A 20,134-nucleotide genomic window follows, 5' to 3' on the forward strand; every position below is an offset into this window, starting at 1 on the left:
GAATTACTGATGATCCAATAGATCAAATAATTGGAATTGTTCATGGAAACTTGGCAAACGTAAATGTTAAATTCAATGCTCATCTTGGATATGCTATACCTTTATCAACTGAAAATCTTGGAAGATCTATAAGTTTAGCTTATAAATTTCACAGAAAGAATCTAATGGAACAAGACGATGAACCATTTTCAATTACATATGCAATAAATTATGCTTTAACAAATAGCCATCATAGTATAATATTTAAAAACAGAGAAAGAATTTATGTCGATGAATTATTTCAGAAAATTGTAAAAACAGAAATACCAAAATATAAAGCTATTGAAAACCCAGTTCTATTATTAAAAGAACCATCAGAAAAATTAGTTTCATCGAATTTCCAAATAAGAGAATCTAAAATTAATAGCCCTTTAAGTTTATCTAAGTTAAAAATTAAAGAAGAAAATTCTGAAATAAAAGAATTAACAAAAAAGGTCGAAAAGTTAAATGAAACCCTAAACACTAAATTATGACAATAAATAAAGAAGAAATATATGTAACTTATCAAGACAAGAAACAAGAGCTCTTTGAAAGAGAAAATCGTTTAAATTATTTACAGTTTTCTGGAATAAATCAAAGGGCATTTGAAGCTCTAAAAATAATTTTTGACAAGTTGAAAAGAGAAGTTGAAGAGCTAGAGAAATTAATAGAATCTCTGAAAAATAGTGATGAATCGATGATAGAGTTTGCAGAAATTCTAAAATAATGAAGCATAAAAAGATTGAAAAACCAGAAAATAAAATAAAAAGAAAAAGGGCGGAAAAATTAAAAAGTAAAATAAAAGAATATAAAAGGGAATTAAATAATTTTCAGATCGAAATTGATGACCTTATAATAAAAAGGATAGAAATAAGAATAAATATAAACAAGTTGGAATTAAACTTAAAAAATTTATAAATGCCTGGAAAACCATATTATGACTTAAAAGAATTAAAACTGTTGAAAGAAAAAATGGAGAATGAAGTTGAAAAATTAAAAAGATATTTAGAAACAACAGAAAGTGTAGAAATAAAAGAAGTTCTTGAGGATTTGAGAAATTATATTAAAGAAAAAGACAAACAGATAAAAGATTTTATATATAATAATCCATGTAAAAAAGAATATTATAAACTAAAACAAGATTGAAAAACTATAAAAATCAGAATTATAAATCAAGGACTAATAATAAATAATCACACAAGAAAAATAATAAAAATGGTCAATACTTTAGATTATAAATTTGCACCACCAATTGAATCTATACAAATTATAATCTTATTTGAAGTAAAATATGAAGAATTAATTTCAAAAAGGAAAGAAAAGTCGAATGTTAAAAAATTGGTATAAGAGCCAACTTAACGATTAAGGGTAACACTTTTTCTCTAAGCAACACTTTTAGTGATACGCTTTTAAATCAATAAACAACCAAATAAAAATAAAAATCTATAAATCTGTACCAAAATGCATCTGTACACTAGATGGACCCTTATTATTATTATCGTATACAGACCATGGTACAAAGAATATGCACATATATTAATAATGAGTTGATTGTTACTTTGTTAGGGAAGGGCGTTGAGTTTTGCTCATGTCTAATTTATGCCAAACAAACAAAAATAAAGCATGCCCCATATTATATTAATAATGTCAACACAATATTAAAAGCTCTTAAATTGGAGTTTACTTAACTCTTGCTAACAATAATAGTAGTAGTTGGTGGAGATGAAGGGAAGAGTAAGCAAGGAACTTTTAAAAGCAAACAAAAAATTAATAATAATTAAACATTTATCCCCTCTCATTTATTAACTCGGTTGTGTGCACTTCACTCTCCTGTTTCTTAACCATTCAAATTAAGCATACCCTTATTTTGGTGTTATTAAATCATCATCATTTTTGGTTGGTTATTATTCAGTTGTTTTGTAGTCTTGTCTCCTATTCATCATTGACAATTACCCTTCTTATCATCACAAATTATTTTATATTTTCTATATATTCAAAAATGTTATACACGTACAACTTTAGTGTGAGATTATTTTGAGTCAATTTATCCAATTTTTTTATACTTAAACTCTGAAAAATGAAGACGGAAATACAAACTCACCTCAAGATAAAAATTTAATTTTAAAATACTATATAAAATAATTTATACATATATCTAATTATGTAACAATATATTAATAAAAAATAACTAATTTTTACTTTAATTATGTATATGATAATCCAAAAGAAAAAAAGAATATAATTAAATAAAGGGTTAAGTACTGAAATCGTCCCTAAGGTAAGTGGCGAAAATCAAATTCGTTCCCAACGTTTTTTTGCTATTAAAATCATCCCGAACGTTCAGAAACACTTTAAAATCATCCTTTCCCAAATTTTTGGACCAAAATACCCTCATCATCATTATTCTCCTCTTCACCTTCATCACCCCACCATCATCACCACCACCACCACCACCACCACCACCATCATAGACACAAACACAAACACCAACACCTTAACCCCACTCCGGTAACCCCCCACCCCCCCCTTCACCCCCTCCCTCACCGTAAACCCCCACCCCTCACCCCTCCACCCCCTCATCCCCCACCCCTCACCCACTCTCTCACCCCCTCACTGTAATCCTCCACCCCCTTACCCCTACCCCTCACCCACTCCCTCACCCTCTCACTGTAACCCTCCACCCCCTCACCCCCTACCTCTCACCGCCTCCCCTTCACCCACTCCCTCACCCCCTCACTGTAATCCTCCACCCCCTCACCCACTCCCTCACCCCTTCACTGTAACCCCCCATCCCTCACCCCCTACCCCTCACCACCTCCCCCTCACCCACTCCCTCACCCCCTCACTGTAATACCTCCCCCCACCCCCTTTCTCATGCCCCTCTCTTCATGTTCATCATCATCATCATCAACAGAAAATTCAAACATGCATAACAAATTTTACAAAAAATCCAGTCCAAAGATTCAACAAATTCAGTTCACAGAAGAAAAAAAAAAGAAGAAGAAGAAGCGGTGGTGCGGTGCGGTTCGGGGGGTTGGACCCATGGTGCGGCAGGAGGGTTGGACGCGGAGCGGCGGCGGGTTGAACGCAGGGGCGGCGGCGGGTTGGACGCAGGGGCGGCGGCGGTGAGGGGGTGAGGCGGCGGCGGTGAAGGGGTGAGGGGGCGACAGTGATGGGGGTGAGGGAGTGGGAACTGATGATGATGATGATGATGATGATGAGATGGGATGGGATGGGATTTGGGGGTGGGGTTTGGGGGTGGGTGTAGGAGGAAGGGAAATTGGGGGGTTGGGGGGGAGAGAGAAGCGAAGAGATGCTGATGGGCGAGGGTGGGGGTAGGGTTTTTTTTTTTTTTATTAATAGTCAAGGGTATTTTTGTCCAAAAATTCGGGAAAGGATGATTTTAAAGTGTTTCTGAACGTTCGGGATGATTTTAATAGCAAAAAAACGTCGGGGACGAATTTGATTTTCGCCACTTACCTTAGGGACGATTTCAGTACTTAACCCTTATTAAATATATAAAATATTTTACAACATTAAAATTAAAATTTTAAAATAATACCTTCAATTCATTGATATATTAAAAAAAAATCTTAAATTAAATAATATTTCTCTATAAAACTTAAATCCAAAATCTCCGATCTCAAATAAATTCAAAATCTCTAATCTAAAATATATATGTTTTAAAATTCACTATGTAATACATTCTACACAACACAATCTTTTTTTTTTTATTATTTTTTAAGTAAAGTAATAATTAAGTTCCTAAAAAATTCAACTTTAAACTAATTAATTGCTAAAAAAACTACTAATTTAATCTCTATAATAATAAATAATGGTGGACACTATATATGTATTATTGTATAAAACTTAACAGTAATACTTACATGTATCATTAATTATTATCACATATTTATTTATGAAAAATTGTTAGGTCTATAACAAAAATTTATAATAATATAAAATAATTGATAAATATTATATAAAAAATTAAAATATAATAAATATTTTATTATCCAAAATTATATTATTTTTATACTTATATGACAACAACCGATTTTCATGCCCATGTACAATGATGTTTTATTTTGCGTTATTCATTAGCGAAAGAACATATATGTCCATCATTTATTATGCTAAAAGATCTAATTAATATTTTTCTCTTTTAAAAAATTAATTAATTCTAGATCAAAATTTTCCAAAATCTAATTATATTTTTTTTTTCTAAATAATGTACTATAATAATTGGTGCATTTCTCTTGGTACGGCGTAGTTGTTGATCAGTCAAAACTCAAAAGTGGAAAAACAATATGTAGTAGCCAAAGCTGTGGCAACCAATGCAAACTGCAAAACACAACACACAATTACTCCAATTACAATCCCCATCTTCTCACTTGCCTCAACTCGCTATTCATTCATTCGTTCGTTCGTTCATATTCATAATTCATCAACACAAGAACTACTCTTTCCTAATTCAATGAACACCCAAACATCATCAACGCTCACGTGCATGCCACGTGTCCCATGAGATTGCTCACCTTCTTCATTTTCATCTCCATCTTCATCTTCCCAACAAAGCCACCACACACACACTCTCTCTCTCTCTCTCTCTCTCTCTCTCTCCATCCAAACATAGAATTCCTCAAAATCTTCGACCCTCTTCCCAACTTTGTAAAGTTCGAAATTTTAGCGGAAGCTGAACGGAACCCAGAAAATTTTCCCCGCAATGTCATGACCAATTCTTCACTAAGCGAGCTTCTCTAACCGTTTTCCAACAATGGGGGTTTGCACTTCAAAGCCTCACAAACCCAACCCTTACGCTTCTCGGGAACCTGAAGCTGAACCTTACGATCCCTCACAACAAATCCCCAGAACCCCTCTCACTCCCCCCGGTGACCGGAAAGATGACGTCATCGCCGGTAAACAGTCGCCGTTCTTCCCCTTCTACAGCCCAAGCCCTGCACGCTTCCTCAAGAAGTCTCCGGCGACCGGAGGAGGGAACAAGAGTGCCAGCTCGACGCCGAGGAGGTTTTTCAGGCGACCGTTCCCGCCTCCGTCGCCGGCGAAGCACATAAGGGCTGTGTTGGCTAGACGGCAGGGAAAGAAGGCGGCAACGGCAATACCGGAGGAAGGAGAGGAGGACGGCGGAGGAGGCGCCGCCGATTTGGATAAGAGATTCGGATTCTCGAAGGAGTTCACTAGTAGGCTTGAGGTTGGGGAAGAAGTGGGTCGAGGGCATTTTGGGTATACTTGTTCTGCTAGGTACAAGAAGGGTGAGCTTAAGGGTCAGCAAGTTGCTGTTAAAGTCATCCCAAAAGCTAAGGTTAATAACAATAATTTGATCCTCTTTTTTGTCTCCTTTCATGTGTTTTTACTTTTTAGTTCCTTATAGACTCATCATGATTACAAACTTGCACTTGTTTTTTGATTTGTTTTTGTTTTGTTGAGGATTGTGAATTGTTGCAAATGCTTAGTCATTTGGGGGTGATTTACATTGTCTGCTAGACAAAGCTTGAGTTTTATTATTGTTATGATTATTATTTTATGCAAAGATATTAAAGCTAGGAAGTATTTTCCGCGGGGAATTATTGTTATGATGATTACAGGGTTGTGTATTCGTTTGTTTTTGTCTGTGTCTCATACAGCTTCCAAACACTAGGTCTTTCTGTTTGGTCTTTTGTGTAATGATTTATTTATTTACTTTCTGAGGATTCTTTCAGTGGATGGTTTTCGAAATCCTTGAAGTCGTATGTATTTGTTTGATCTTCCGGAGTCATGAAAATTGAGTAGCATAGCTCGGCATTGACCTAATCCATTCTAATTGTTAAATGTTGAACTTGGATGCTTTGTGATAAACTTGTTGGAACATTTCTTATAGCAAATTGAAATTGCTGTGGATGATATTGTTCTTATTGTATGAAAAGCTTGGACTTCTCCACAGTGGCATTGTCTAGATACTTGGTATAACTTTTGTTGCAACTTCTACACTATTGTGAACCATATATAGAGGTCAAAATTATGGTTTAATCTTCACCCATTTTGTTGCCAGATGACAACAGCAATTGCAATTGAAGATGTGAGAAGGGAGGTTAAGATATTGCGAGCTTTGAACGGACACAAGAATCTGGTACAATACTATGATGCATTTGAAGATCAAGATAATGTCTACATTGTGATGGAGTAAGTTTTGGGCATCTGTTTCCTTTTCAAATGATATCATAACAGTAGTGCACTCGCAATTCTAGCGAAGACAAAACTTATGGAAAGGAAGCTAATAATTTATTCTTCAATGAAGTATTCTGTCACAACCCTAGACACTATTTTTGGTAACACCAAGATGGTATAATAGGTTTGATTACTTATTTTTGTTGATTGAATGTGCATCACATGTGAGAGCTTTTATTTATTTTTCATTTATTTTTTCCCAACTTTTTCATAATTCACTTGATACTGTTCATATTTCAGGTTATGCGAAGGTGGCGAGCTTTTGGATAGGATACTATCAAAGTACGTTATAAAGCAGGAACAATACTGCCCCCTGCCCTTCCGTCCCCCCAAGAAAAAAAGAAAACAAAAGACCTTGGAATTGAACCATGCCACTAACGAGTTCTATGTTTGTCTGTTTGTTTGAAATTTTTATTTTTTAAGAGGAGGGAAATACTCAGAAGATGATGCGAAGGCTGTGATGGTACAAATACTAAATGTTGTTGCATTTTGTCATCTTCAAGGTGTGGTGCATCGAGATCTTAAGCCAGAGGTAACTCTTTTCCTTTTGTCTTCTTTGATTTTTGCCACAGATTCATTTGATACAATAGCTATGCAGAGCATGGGTTGGTTAATCCTAATTACCTTAATGGTAACCCAGTGGTAGGTATTTAGCTTTTGAGAATTTGTTTTATTATTTTTTTTATTTCAAATGGTAAATTGAACTATTTGTTTTGCTCTACATTATTCATGTATGTCATTGGAATGGGACATGGTACTAACATTAGAATTGGTTTAACAGCCTTTACTTGAGGTCCGCTGTTAACAGTTTTGCATGGATTTTGGATTTTCTCGAAATATCATTAGGTTGCTGTACATAGGCCAGTATAATCCATGGGTATGACCTAAGTGGTTTTAAGTTTCGTCTAGTGCAGCAATCATTCGGGCTCTGGCTCAAGTGTTAAACTCATTTTTCTCAATATAGACATTTTCTAAGAAAATGAAGCAAATAAGAAAAGATGATTTTTTTTTTTTATGAAAAATTACTTTTTCACTGAAACTCGTTGTTTGTGTATAAATAACTATTGTAGTCAAGGTTCAATTAAATTATTGGATGGGATCTCATTTTGGAGGCTGTTGTTTACTAAGGGCTCGTTTGGAAACTTTAGAAGTAACTTTTTTAAACTTTTGACTTATGAAAAATAGTAGTATTAATGTCTGGTGCAATTTTCAAAACTAAATTGTAACTTTTTAAGAAGTTATTTAGGAGCTTATAGAGAAGTTAAAAAAAATGACTTCTCTCATAATACTTCTACTTTTCATCACATTTCTATAAAATAAGCACTTTAGAGTTAAAAATCCAAACACAAAATAACTTATTTATAAGTTACTTTTAACAGAATCATTTATTGTTTAAGTTATTTTATCAAAAGGAGCTTAATTAAGTTGGTTACCGAAACTGGGCCTAAACCCCTGGCATTTCTTTGTTCAGAATTTTCTGTATACGTCGAAGGATGAAAGTTCAGAGTCAGAATTAAAAGCAATTGACTTTGGGTTATCTGACTTTGTCCGACCAGGTCTCCCCATACACGTCCTTAATTGGTATGGTATCTTTTCCCTCAATAGATTTTTGGAATGGTCTTAATTATTTTCAATGACTTACAGATGAAAGGCTTAATGACATTGTTGGAAGTGCATACTATGTGGCCCCAGAAGTTCTCCATAGATCATACAGCACTGAGGCTGATGTGTGGAGCATAGGCGTGATCGCATATATTCTTTTGTGTGGTAGTCGCCCATTTTGGGCCCGAACGGAGTCTGGTATCTTTAGGGCAGTTTTGAAAGCTGATCCCAGCTTCGATGAGGCTCCTTGGCCTTCTTTATCTACAGAAGCAAAAGATTTTGTCAAACGCCTACTGAATAAGGATCCACGGAAACGAATATCTGCTTCTCAAGCTCTAAGTGAGTTCTTTTCGTGCTAGGTCTATGGCTCTAATATCATTAAGTGTCAAGTAGTGATACATTCTTTTGAACAACCAGTTCTAATCTTGTGCTTGCAGGTCACCCTTGGATAAGGAATTACAATAATGTAAAAGTCTCACTTGATCTTTTAATATTTAAGCTCATGAAAATCTATATGCGATCATCATCCTTGCGTAAGGCTGCTTTAAGGGTGCGTATATTTGATGCTGATTATCGGGTTGAACCAAAGTTTTGAAATGATATATAATAATTCTCAGTGCTAGTTAGTAAACTTCTTTCTTTTAACTTTTTATTATGTTAGTTATTTATATTCATCTCTTTGGCAGGCCTTGTCCAAGACATTAACTGCTGATGAACTCTATTATCTAAGGGAGCAATTTGCATTGTTAGAACCAAGCAAAAATGGCAGCATATCCTTAGAAAACATTAGCAAGGTTGGTTGTAACATCAGCACCTAAGATATGTACTGTTTGTTTGGATTCCATAAGTTTTTCACATTCGTATTTTCTGGGTAGGCCTTGATGAAACATGCAACGGATGCCATGAAAGAGTCTCGCATCCCTGACTTTCTTGCCTCGGTAATTAATAACTAGTTCTATATATTTAGATGTCCGATTGTTTGACCGGTTATTGTTCCATACATTTCCTTTCTGAAATTTCTCCTTGTATGACAGCTAAATCCATTACAATATAGAAGAATGGATTTTGAAGAATTCTGTGCTGCTGCATTAAGCGTACATCAGCTCGAAGCTCTTGATCGCTGGGAACAACATGCCCGATGTGCTTACGAGCTCTTTGAGAAAGATGGAAACAGGGCTATCGTTATTGAAGAACTTGCATCGGTAAGTTAAAAAGAAAAACTCCAATTCTATTAGGTTAACTTGCAATCCAGCAATTGTTGAATCTCTCAGATTATGTTACCTGCTAATCACCACAATAATATTTCTTCAAAATGCTGTTTTAGGAACTTGGGCTCGGTCCTTCTATCCCTGTTCATGTGGTTCTTCATGACTGGATACGGCACACCGATGGAAAGCTAAGCTTTCTTGGCTTTGTCAAATTATTACATGGTGTGTCTAGCAGAAGTCTTGCAAAGGTTCAGTAAAAAAGATTGAAAGCAAAGCCACTTGGATATGCTGAATTTCCTATATGCTGATTTGTGGAACGGCTCAATCAAATCAAACAAATCATATTTGAACTTGTATCAAAGTGTGCTGCAAAAACATATACGAATTTGCAATTCTTGGGATGCCTCAATCAATCAAATCATATTTGAATCTGTAGCACATGCTCTTGCAAGCACAGCCCTATTACAGTCAATGATTCTTTTGAAGGTGCTGAAATTGTAAAATAGTTTACCAGATCAATGGGTTAAGATATGCATTGTAGAGTTTAAATCAGCTTTGCTTCAGTGAGTGGTAATAATTACCTTTGCTAGTTTTATAATTCCTACTCTTATTCGAATGAGCTACGAATTACTGTGATCAGAGTCCTATAAAAAGGCAGCCCGGTACACAGATACAGCGTTAAATGTAGATATCTTAACCTGATAATTACATATCAGTGACTGCTTCTACGGTTTGAATATATGGCTGAATTACATGGAGACCATTCAACCGTTCCAAGTTTTATACTAAGCATAATATTAATCTAAAAACTTAATAAATATTCTGGTAACTTTCACACGCTGTCATGTGGTGTAACCATATTCACCAAGCCTTGAAGCTAACATTATCAAGATAATATAATAGGAAGAATATCCCTTCAAGCTGTTTGTTAATCCTGACAAATTCAACTGCAAAATTTAGCCTACTCATCTGTTGCAGAATCGAACTGATGCGATCATTGTTTACAACCAAATGTTGAGGGTATTATCAAGGTTTGCTATTACAGTAAAAGTAAAAGCTTAGTCTGGAAACACCTCATTCATTTAGACTCATTGTTAGTAAATAGTAATACTACCACTCCTCCACATCCCCATCATAGGATGGGAGCCATTACAGTTGGGAGGGATTGACATACTCACATTCATATATCCACAAATCTTCTATTCTATTTCTACTCCTTAATACTAACCACAAAGCTCATAAATTTTTCAAACAAAAACTAAAGACAACAACACACATAATACTCGTTGAACAATATGAAAAAGGAATAACTTTCGCCACAATCAATCACTTCATTCATTCATTCATCCGATCACCATCTTGTCAATTCAAAGAAAATTATCTTGATGAAAGCTTTTGGTGCAAATCATCAGCAAGAGCTTGCCTCAAGCTCTCCCCAAAGAAGTACAAGGACTTCTCACTGTCCATCACCCTCGGCTGCGGTCCATTCTCATCCGGCTCCTTCCACAGCTCTGGTTCCGGCTCCCTCGCAATCTGGCACAGGTTATGCAGCACGCAGCAGGCCACGATAGTCTGCGGAGCGTGATAAACCCCCACATTCAAATCCTGCAAGATCCTCCACCTCCCTTTCAGCAGCCCAATTGCCTCTACCACTGCAGACCTCCCCTTCATAAGCATTCCATCGAACAGGTTCTGCGCAGCCGTCCCCATTCCATTCGGCGAAAACGGCGTCAAAAGAAACGGCAACAAAGGGAAACACCAGTCCCCAACAAAGTAAGGCCTCACATGGTGACCCCTCACATTGATTACCTTGTCCCAAACAATGTCACCGGAGGTAAGCCTACTGTAAAGCAAACTATCCCTAAAGTGAGTGGCGTCGTCGGTGCCACCCGGTGCCTTAACACAAACGTCCCAAAATATCCTCTTGTGATCTGCAACAACCTGTAGAAGCACGGAGTTAAATCCATGGCGACAGCGGTAGGACTGAGGAACCCTATTGGCGCGGCGACGATTGTGGCGAAGCTTGACCGGAGTAGCATCGATTGCGCCGCACATATTGGGCAGCGACGTGAGCTCCTCGAAGGCCTGGGTGGTTTCGAGGAGGCGGCGGCGGCCGACAGGGATCTTGATGAATTCAGGGTAGAGCCTTGTGGCAAGGAGGCGCGTGACCATGTTGGTGATCTTGGAAACGAGGAAAGGATCGAGGGAGTAGCGAGAGGCAACGGTTTTGGCGGTTAGGCCGTGGGAGAGTCTGGAGAGAACCATGGCGACAGCGTAATCGGAAGGGAGAGAGAGGTTGGAGAGTGCGATGTGAGGTTTGAGCTTATCAACGACGGTTGTGAAGACAGGGTAGGAGAGTCCGTACAGGGATCGCCACTGTGCGTCGCGGAGTGGGGCCTCAAGGGACCAGATGTGTTCTGTTGAGAGGGCGCGGAAGGCGGAGACGGAGTAGTTAGGGTGGTTGGGGGAGGAGGTGGAGGTGGTGGAGGAGGGGGAGAGGGGGAGGAGGTGGTGGTGGCGGCGGAGGAGGAGGGGCGGGTGGAGGCGACGTAGGAGAGGACGGAGGCGATGGTGAAGAAGAGGAGGGGGGCGATGGAGGAGGAGTAGAGGAGGGAGGTTGGGGATGAAGGAGAGGAGGAGGAGGCGGCGGCGGCTGTTGTGGCGGAGGAGAGTGTGTCGGAAAGGAGGGAGGTTGTGGGGTCCAGGGAGTTGTGGAGGTGGAGGAGGTTCGATAGCATCACCAGGAACGATTGATCCATTGCTCTCCCTCTCTCAAACCCTAATTTTTTCCGATCTGGCAGTGGTGGTTATTGTGGTGGTGAATGGTGATACCCCCACTGGTTTAGCTAGTTGAGCATCCACTACAAGTTCAAGTTCATTGGTGCTCCATACCATATTGTCGCCATTGAGTTTACTATATCTATTAATTCAATTTATTTTTATAATGAATTTATAATTAATTAAAATGATAAATATATGATTTATTACCCTGAAATTATATATAATGAATAATATTTTTTTAAAAAATTATATGCTATTTTTTTTATATTTTTACTATAAAAATAATAAAAAATTAGTTTTATTTTTGTCTTTGATGTTTAGATTAAGTTTTAATTTTATTTCTAATATTTTTGAAACGTTTTTTTTTAATCTCGAATATTTCAATTAGTTTTCTGATCAAACTTAAAAATTTTACTTCTAAAAATAATTTTTTATTATAATTTTTATCTAGATAAGGACAAAAATCGTAACCACGATGATTATAATAATTTATTGTAATAATTGGAGAGCGAATAACGAATAATAAGAGAGGGAAAAAACAAGAGAAAAAGATTAATATTTTAAAAAAAACTTTTATTTTTGACTATAAGATGAAATAAGATATTAGAAATAAAAATAAGACGCTTTAAATATCATAAGCGAAATTAAAATTTATCCTAAATATTAGGAACTAAAACAATACTTTACTCAAATGTCAATGTTTACTTTAGAACTTGTTATATCACTTGCAATCGTGGATACCAACTCAGTCAAAACAAGTTGGCAATCCGACCGATAATAGATTGGGTCGGATTCAGATGCCAATCAATTTTATCTACCCAACTCACATTTTTAATATATTATACATATATTAATATCTTCATATTTTTACCTTTTGTATGAATACTTAATGTCACAAAATTAGTAATTTAATTTGTTAATCATAAGCAAATAATATTTGATTTTATGAAATATGAAATGATTCAATGTTATGTTTGAATGAAAATAAAATTATTTTAACGGATTAAATTGGATAAACCAATAAAGTCATCTTGAGAAATTTAGTATGCGGATTAAGAAATTTAAATCCATGGAATTTACTTCAATACTTTATTTAGGGATGTCAACGGGGCAGGGTAGAGGCGGGGGATGTCTCCCTACTCCCCATCTCCACCCCCAGATTTGCTCCCCATCCTTGTCCCCGTTCTCTGCCGTGGAGAAATATTACTCCCCATCCCCATCTATCTTATAGTTCTAACAAATTATTAATTTCCATATAAATAGAGCTGCAACTATCCATCCTATACAAAAACAACAAGATTTTATACAAAAAGTCTAAGCGACAAGATGGTGACTTCTTTCGAAATGACGCAGTGGGCTGCAACAGCAAGCCACACGACAGAACAGTGGATGAGGTGGGAGACGCGTCAATAGAGAGGAGAATGGACACAATGGCAGAGTTACGAAAAGGAACGCCGTAAATAGAGAGCACGTGTGACGATGTGTGTGTGTGTGTGTGTGTGAAATGACTAAAAAATATATACAAGAAATAAACCATTAAAGACAATTCAGTAAATTTATGAATTTCGGGGATTAGCGGGGATAGGGCGGGGATCCCCGCTTGGGTCTCCCTGCCTGCCTCGGGGGAATTTTGTCTCCCGTCCCCATCCTGCGGAAAAAAATTCTCCACAGTCAAATTCCCATTCGAGGCAGTCCCACAGGGATCCCCGTGTCTCGGGGAATTTTTCCATCCCTAACTTCATCCTACCCTACCATATTGATTCCCAAATTTATTTCTTGTAGATTATAGTACGAATACAATACATTTAATACTTTTCAGTCAGGTTTCTTTTCTCTTATAGTTGAGGTTTGATGCGTGAGCATTATTGGTGTTTTTTCAATGTGATTTTTAAGATATTTCGTTGATTTATTAGAGGATTTTAGTGGATTATGCCCCATTAGATACTTCTTTGAGTCTCTGTGGCTTTTGATTGATTTCAAGTAGCATTTAGATGAATATTTGATGAAACGTGCATGAAGAAGCAAAGGATTCTCATGCGTACGCATGTGCTGCGCGTACGCACGACTGCAAGAGCTTAAACGAGGCAATTCTGCTCTGGACAGTGGACACTAAACGCCCATCCACCGGGGTTTAGCGCTGAGACCCTTTTATTGCGTGCAAGCCATTATGATGGTTGGCGCTAAACGCCCAGTCACCGGCGTTTAGCGCCGGTAGCGTGTTTTACAATGGAGACCACACGTTTGCAAGGAATCAACAGAAGCAAATATGATTTGATTTCAAATCAAATACTCATTAGAAAAGATTTCGTTCTTCATCCTACGAATTAGTGATTATTGAGAAATAACTCTAATCTAACTTGAATTCTATTGATTCTTGGAAAAGCTATATCATTAGAATTACAGATTGAAACCACTTTCTCACAACTTCTTAATTATCTGGGTTTAATGTGGTACGTGAATTATAACTGCATCATTTTTGGGTTCTTAGGGTTTGTGTGACTTATAAATTAGAAATTAGACTTAACCCTCTTATACAGTTGATTGATCAAGGAATTGACGGTTGGTTGAATTAGAGGAGAATGGATTGCTTAGGAATAGGAATTTAATCACTTGGGGTTTGTCATAAACTAAATCATTGCATGATCAAGGTAGTTAACATTGAATATTAATCCTGATATTTAAACACCTCCAAAGCCTTAGTTTTATTCTCATACCGTTTTCTCAACCGTTTATTGTTTACTTTTCTTACTTTACTATCTTTTATGTTATTTGGTAATCAACCCTCTCATTTCAACTTGTCTAACTAGAACAATTAATCAATAATTGATTGCTTAGTCCATTAATTCTTGTGGGATTGATAGTCAGTCACCTGAGTTTATTACTTGGTACGACCTGGTACACTTGTCGGTAAGTAGTGGATTGTAAATTTCGCATCAAAGTTTGCTTTTTGTTCATAGAAATATCTTCAAATCAGAGGAGAGTTCAGTTTTAACTTTTAAGTGGAGAAGAACAAAATTTTCAATATGTTGCATAACTTGTGTAGATTTAATAATCAAAGAAACTCATATTTGTCTCTATTTCTACTTTTTAAGATTTTATGAAATTGAACTTTGAACTTGTTTTCAATTTATAGTTCAAGATAGTAAATATTTAATTTTTTTAGATTTAAATTTAATCTACTTTTGTTATCTGTAAGTGTGATGAGTGGAAATTTGCACAGCACAAATTCCTTCGACAAGTGTACCGAATCATCAAGTAATAACTCACTTTTGAGTGAGGTCGATCCTACAGGGATTGATGGATTAAGCAACTTTAGTTAGGTGATTTATCTAGTCAAGCTAATAGTTTATGATTTTAGTGAAATTGAATTAACAGAATGTAAATTGCTGGAAATTTAAGTGCTGAAAGTAAATTGTGAAATGTAAATGGCGGAAACTTAAATGGCAAGAAACTAATGAACAGAAACTTAAATGTCAAGAAATTAAAAGAGCTGAAACTTAAATGACAAGAAAGTAAAAGCAATAATGTAAATGACAATAAAAGGTAAATTGCATGAAATGTAAATGGGTTTTGGGAGCTGCGAATCAAAGAAAGCAGAAAACTCAAAGCAATTAAAGTGAAGCATAACAATGGGAGAGATTCATTAGGGATTGCAGATATCATAATCCATCATGAATCAATGGGTCTCAACTTCATTCTCAATCATATGAAGTAGATCTATGGCGGATTGTAATTAATTGAGTCCCAATTCCTTGGCAACCCAATTACTCTTAACACAATCAATTTGCCAATTCCTTAATCTAATTGTCATGAGAAGATGTTAAGTTCAATTCTCTTATCTATAAGCCACACAAGTTCTCAGGATCTCAATTCAAACCAAGAATGTATTGATCAAGAGAGTTGTGAGAGAAAGAGCTTCAAACTAATTTCTATGATTCCTCTTCCGAGGCTCACATAGAAATTCAATGGATCTAAACCCCCTCCAGGTAGTGAATAGATCTATTAAGCATGGAAGTTATCTCTTAGATACAACAAGCGGATTGAAAAGAAGAAGAAGTTTATTCATTCATTAGAATTACAACAGAGCTCCTCCCCCTAATGGTGTAGGGTTTAGTTCATCATTGCTATGAAAACTTGATGAGCGGATAATTTATACGCTTTTTGGCATTGTTTTTAGTATGTTTTTAGTAGGATCTAGTTACTTTTAGGGATGTTTTTATTAGTTTTTATGTTAAATTCACATTTCTAGACTTTACTATGAGTTTATGTGTTTTTCTGTGATTTCAGGTATTTTCTGGCTGAAATTGAGGGACTTGAGCAAAAATCAGATTCAGAGGTTGAAGAAGGACTGCTGATGCTGTTGGATTCTGGCCTCCCTGCACTCAAAGTGGATTTTCTGGAGCTACAGAACTCCAAATGGCGCGCTCTCAACGGCGTTGGAAAGTAGACATCCCGGGCTTTCCAGAAATATATAATAGTCCATACTTTGCCCAAATGTAGATGACACAAAAGCGCGTTGAACGCCAGTTCTACGCTGCAGTCTGGAGTTAAACGCCAGAAACACGTCACAAACCAGAGTTGAACGCCAAAAACACGTTACAACTTGGCGTTCAACTCCAAAAGAAGCCTCTGCACGTGTAAACTTCACGCTCAGCCCAAGCACACACCAAGTGGGCCCCGGAAGTGAATTTCTGCATCAATTACTTACTTCTGTAAACCCTAGTAGCTAGTCTAGTATAAATAGGACTTTTTACTATTGTATTTACATCTTCGGATCATCTTGGGACGTCTAGTTCTTAGATCATGGAGGGCTGGTCACTCGGCCATGCCTGAACCTTTCACTTATGTATTTTTCAATGGTAGAGTTTCTACACACCATAGATTAAGGTGTGGAGCTCTGCTGTTCCTCAAAGATTAATGCAAAGTACTACTGTTTTTCTATTCAATTCAACTTATTCCGCTTCTAAGATATCCATTCGCACTTCAACATGAATGTGATGATCGTGACAGTCATCATCATTCCCTATGAACACGTGCCTGACAACCACTTCCGTTCTACCTTAGATTGAATGAGTATCTCTTGGATTCCTTAATCAGAATCTTCATGGTATAAGTTAGAACCCATGGATGGCCATTCCTGAGATCCGGAAAGTCTAAACCTTGTCTGTGGTATTCCGAGTAGGATCTGAGAAGGGATGGCTATGACGAGCTTCAAACTCGCGAGTGCTAGGCGTAGTGACAAACGCAAAAGGATCAATGGATCCTATTCCAGTATGATCGAGAACCGACAGATGATTAGCCATGCAGTGACAGCGCATTGGACCATTTTCACTGAGAGGACAGGATGTAGCCATTGACAACAGTGATGCCTAACATACAGATTGCCATAGAAAGGAGTAGGATCGACAAGATGACCATAGCTTGCTTCATACCAATAATCTCCGTGGGATCGACCCTTACTCACGTAAGGTTTTATTACTTGGACGACCCAGTGCACTTGCTGGTTAGTTCTATCGAAGTTGTGACAAATTATGAATTAAGATTTGAGCACCAAGTTTTTGGAGCCATTATCAGGGATCACAATTTCGTGCACCAAGTTTTTGGCGCTGTTGCCGGAGATTGTTCGAGTTTGGACAACTGACGGTTCATCTTGTTGCTCAGATTAGGTAATTTTCTTTTTGTCCTATTTTCAAAAATTTTTCAAAAATCTTTCAAAAATTTCTCATCTGTTTTCGAAAATTATTCTAAATTTTTAAGAATGAATTCTAGTGTTTCATGAAGCATGTTGAAGCCTGGTTGGCTGTAAAGCCAAATCCAAATTCTTTTGGATTGAGGCTTCCACTTGTCAACATAAAAGGCATGTATATGGAGTTGGATGAAGTATCAGCTGTTGCATGCCTGATTTATATCCTAAAACTGGCTGGCTATTAAGCCATGTCTAACCCTTGGATTGGAGCTTTAGGCTAACATTGAAAGATTCCTGGAATTCTTATTAAAAATTTTGAATTTCTTATTTTCTTTTTCCTATATGTTTTTTGAAAAAAAAAATTTAAAAGAAAATACAAAAAAAATCATAAAATCATAAAATAAAAAATATTTTGTGTTTCTTGTTTGAGTCTTGAGTTAATTTCAAGTTTGGTGTCAATTGCATTTTTTCTAAAAATTTATGCATTTTTCGAAAATTCATGCATTCATAATGTTCTTCATGATCTTCAAGTTGTTCTTGGTAAGTCTTCTTGTTTGATCTTTAAATTTTCTTGTTTTGTGTCTTTTCTTGTTTTTCATATGCATTTTTCGTTTGTTAGAGTCCAGGCATTAAAGATTTCTAAGTTTGGTGTCTTGCATGTTTTCTTTGCATCAAAAATTTTCCAAAATATGTTCTTGATGTTCATCATGATCTTCAAAGTGTTCTTGGTGTTCATCTTGACATTCATAGTGTTCATGCATCACATGTTTTGATCCAAAATTTTCATGCATTGAGTCTTTTTGATGTTTTTCTCTTTCATCATTAAAAATTCAAAAAATCAAAAAAATATCTTCCCCTTTTTCTTATGAGTCAAATCAAATTTTCAATTTAAAAATCTTATCTTTTTCAAAATCTTTTTCAAAAATCATATCTTTTTCATTTTTCTTATTTATTTTCGAAAATTTTAAAAATATTTTTCAAAAATCTCTTTCTTAATTTTATATCATATTTTCGAAAATATCATCAACAATTAATGTTTTGATTCAAAAATTTCAAGTTTGCTACTTACTTGTTAAGAAAGATTCAAACTTTAAGTTCTAGAATCATATCTTGTGATTTCTTGTGAATCAAGTCATTAATTGTGATTTTAAAAATCAAATATTTTTCAAAACTAATTTCAATCATATCTTTTCAAAAATATCTTTTTATCTTATCTTTTTCAAAATCATATCTTTTTAATCATACCTTTTCATATAATATCTTTTTCAAATATCTTTTTTAACTTCTTATCTTCTTATCTTTTAAAAATTAATTTTCAAAATTTGTTTCAACTAACTAATTAACTTTTTGTTTGTTTCTTATCTCTTTCAAAACTACCTAACTAACTATCCCTCTCTAATTTTCGAAAATACCTCCCTCTTTTTCAAAAATTCTTTTTAATTAATTAATTGTTTTAAATTTTAATTTTAATTTTATTTCCCCTTTAATTTTCGAAAATCATCAAGTCCTTTTCAAAAATTATTTTCGAAAATTTCTCTCTCTCATCTTCTTCTATTTATTTAATTACTTACTAAGACTTCTCTTCATCTCATATCTCTGCTCCTATCCTCACCCTTGTGTTTGGATTATCCATTCTTCTTTACATTACATTCTTTTCTTCTTCTACTCAGACAAAGGAATCTCTATACTTTGACATAGAGGATTCCATACTTTCTTTGTTATTCCCTTCTTTGTCATATGAGCAGGAGCAAGGACAAGAATATTCTTGTTGAAGAAGATCCTGAACCTGAAAGGACTCTGAAAAGGAAACTAAGAGATGCTAAAATACAACAATCCAGAGACAATCTTATAGGAATTTTCGAACAGGAAGAGGAGATGGCAGCCAAAAATAATAATAATGCAAGGAGGATGCTTGGTGACTTTACTGCACCTAATTCCAATTTATATGGAAGAAGCATCTCAATTCCTACCATTGGAGCAAACAACTTTGAGCTGAAACCTTAATTAGTTTCTCTGATGCAGCAGAACTGCAAGTTTTATGGACTTCCATCTGAAGACCCTTTTCAGTTCTTAACTGAATTCTTGTAGATCTGTGATACTGTTAAGACCAATGGGGTTGATCCCGAGGTCTACAAGCTTATGCTTTTCCCATTTGCTGTAAGAGACAGAGCTAGAACATGGTTGGACTCACAACCTAAAGATAGCCTGAACTCTTGGGATAAGCTGATCAAGGCTTTCTTAGCTAAGTTCTTTCCTTCTCAAAAGCTTAGTAAGCTTAGAGTGGATGTCCAAACCTTCAGACAGAAAGAAGGTGAATCTCTCTATGAAGCTTGGGAGAGATACAAGCAACTGACTAAAAAGTGTCTTTCTGACATGCTTTCAGAATGGACCATCCTAGATATATTCTATGATGGTCTGTCTGAATTAGTTAAGATGTCATTGGATACTTCTGCAGGTGGATCCATTCACCTAAAGAAAATGCCTGCAGAAGCTCAAGAACTTATTGACATGGTTGCTAACAACCAGTTTATGTACACTTTTGAGAGGAATCCTGTGAGTAATGGGACGCCTCAGAAGAAGGGAGTTCTTGAAATTGATGCTCTGAATGCCATAT

General features: G+C 36.0%; 1 protein-coding gene and 1 pseudogene across 1 annotated transcript; one reads left to right on the top strand and one right to left on the bottom strand.

Annotated features, from left to right (window-relative positions):
- The first annotated feature begins 4,279 nt into the window (after positions 1 to 4,279).
- Positions 4,280 to 9,651, top strand: LOC112783390 (CDPK-related kinase 5). Its single transcript, XM_025826324.2, has 11 exons — positions 4,280 to 5,341; positions 6,068 to 6,198; positions 6,484 to 6,525; positions 6,667 to 6,775; positions 7,715 to 7,799; positions 7,888 to 8,184; positions 8,283 to 8,395; positions 8,532 to 8,639; positions 8,721 to 8,783; positions 8,880 to 9,047; positions 9,170 to 9,651. Exons 1-11 carry the CDS (start codon positions 4,796 to 4,798, stop codon positions 9,308 to 9,310), a joined length of 1,803 nt encoding a protein of 600 aa, XP_025682109.1. The 5' UTR covers positions 4,280 to 4,795; the 3' UTR covers positions 9,311 to 9,651.
- A 460-nt stretch (positions 9,652 to 10,111) lies between these two features.
- On the bottom strand, positions 10,112 to 11,964 carry LOC112783391 (protein ANTAGONIST OF LIKE HETEROCHROMATIN PROTEIN 1-like; annotated as a pseudogene).
- Positions 11,965 to 20,134: the final 8,170 nt, after the last annotated feature.

Source organism: Arachis hypogaea, chromosome 20 (assembly GCF_003086295.3).
Source record: "Arachis hypogaea cultivar Tifrunner chromosome 20, arahy.Tifrunner.gnm2.J5K5, whole genome shotgun sequence".
NCBI lineage: Eukaryota > Viridiplantae > Streptophyta > Magnoliopsida > Fabales > Fabaceae > Arachis > Arachis hypogaea.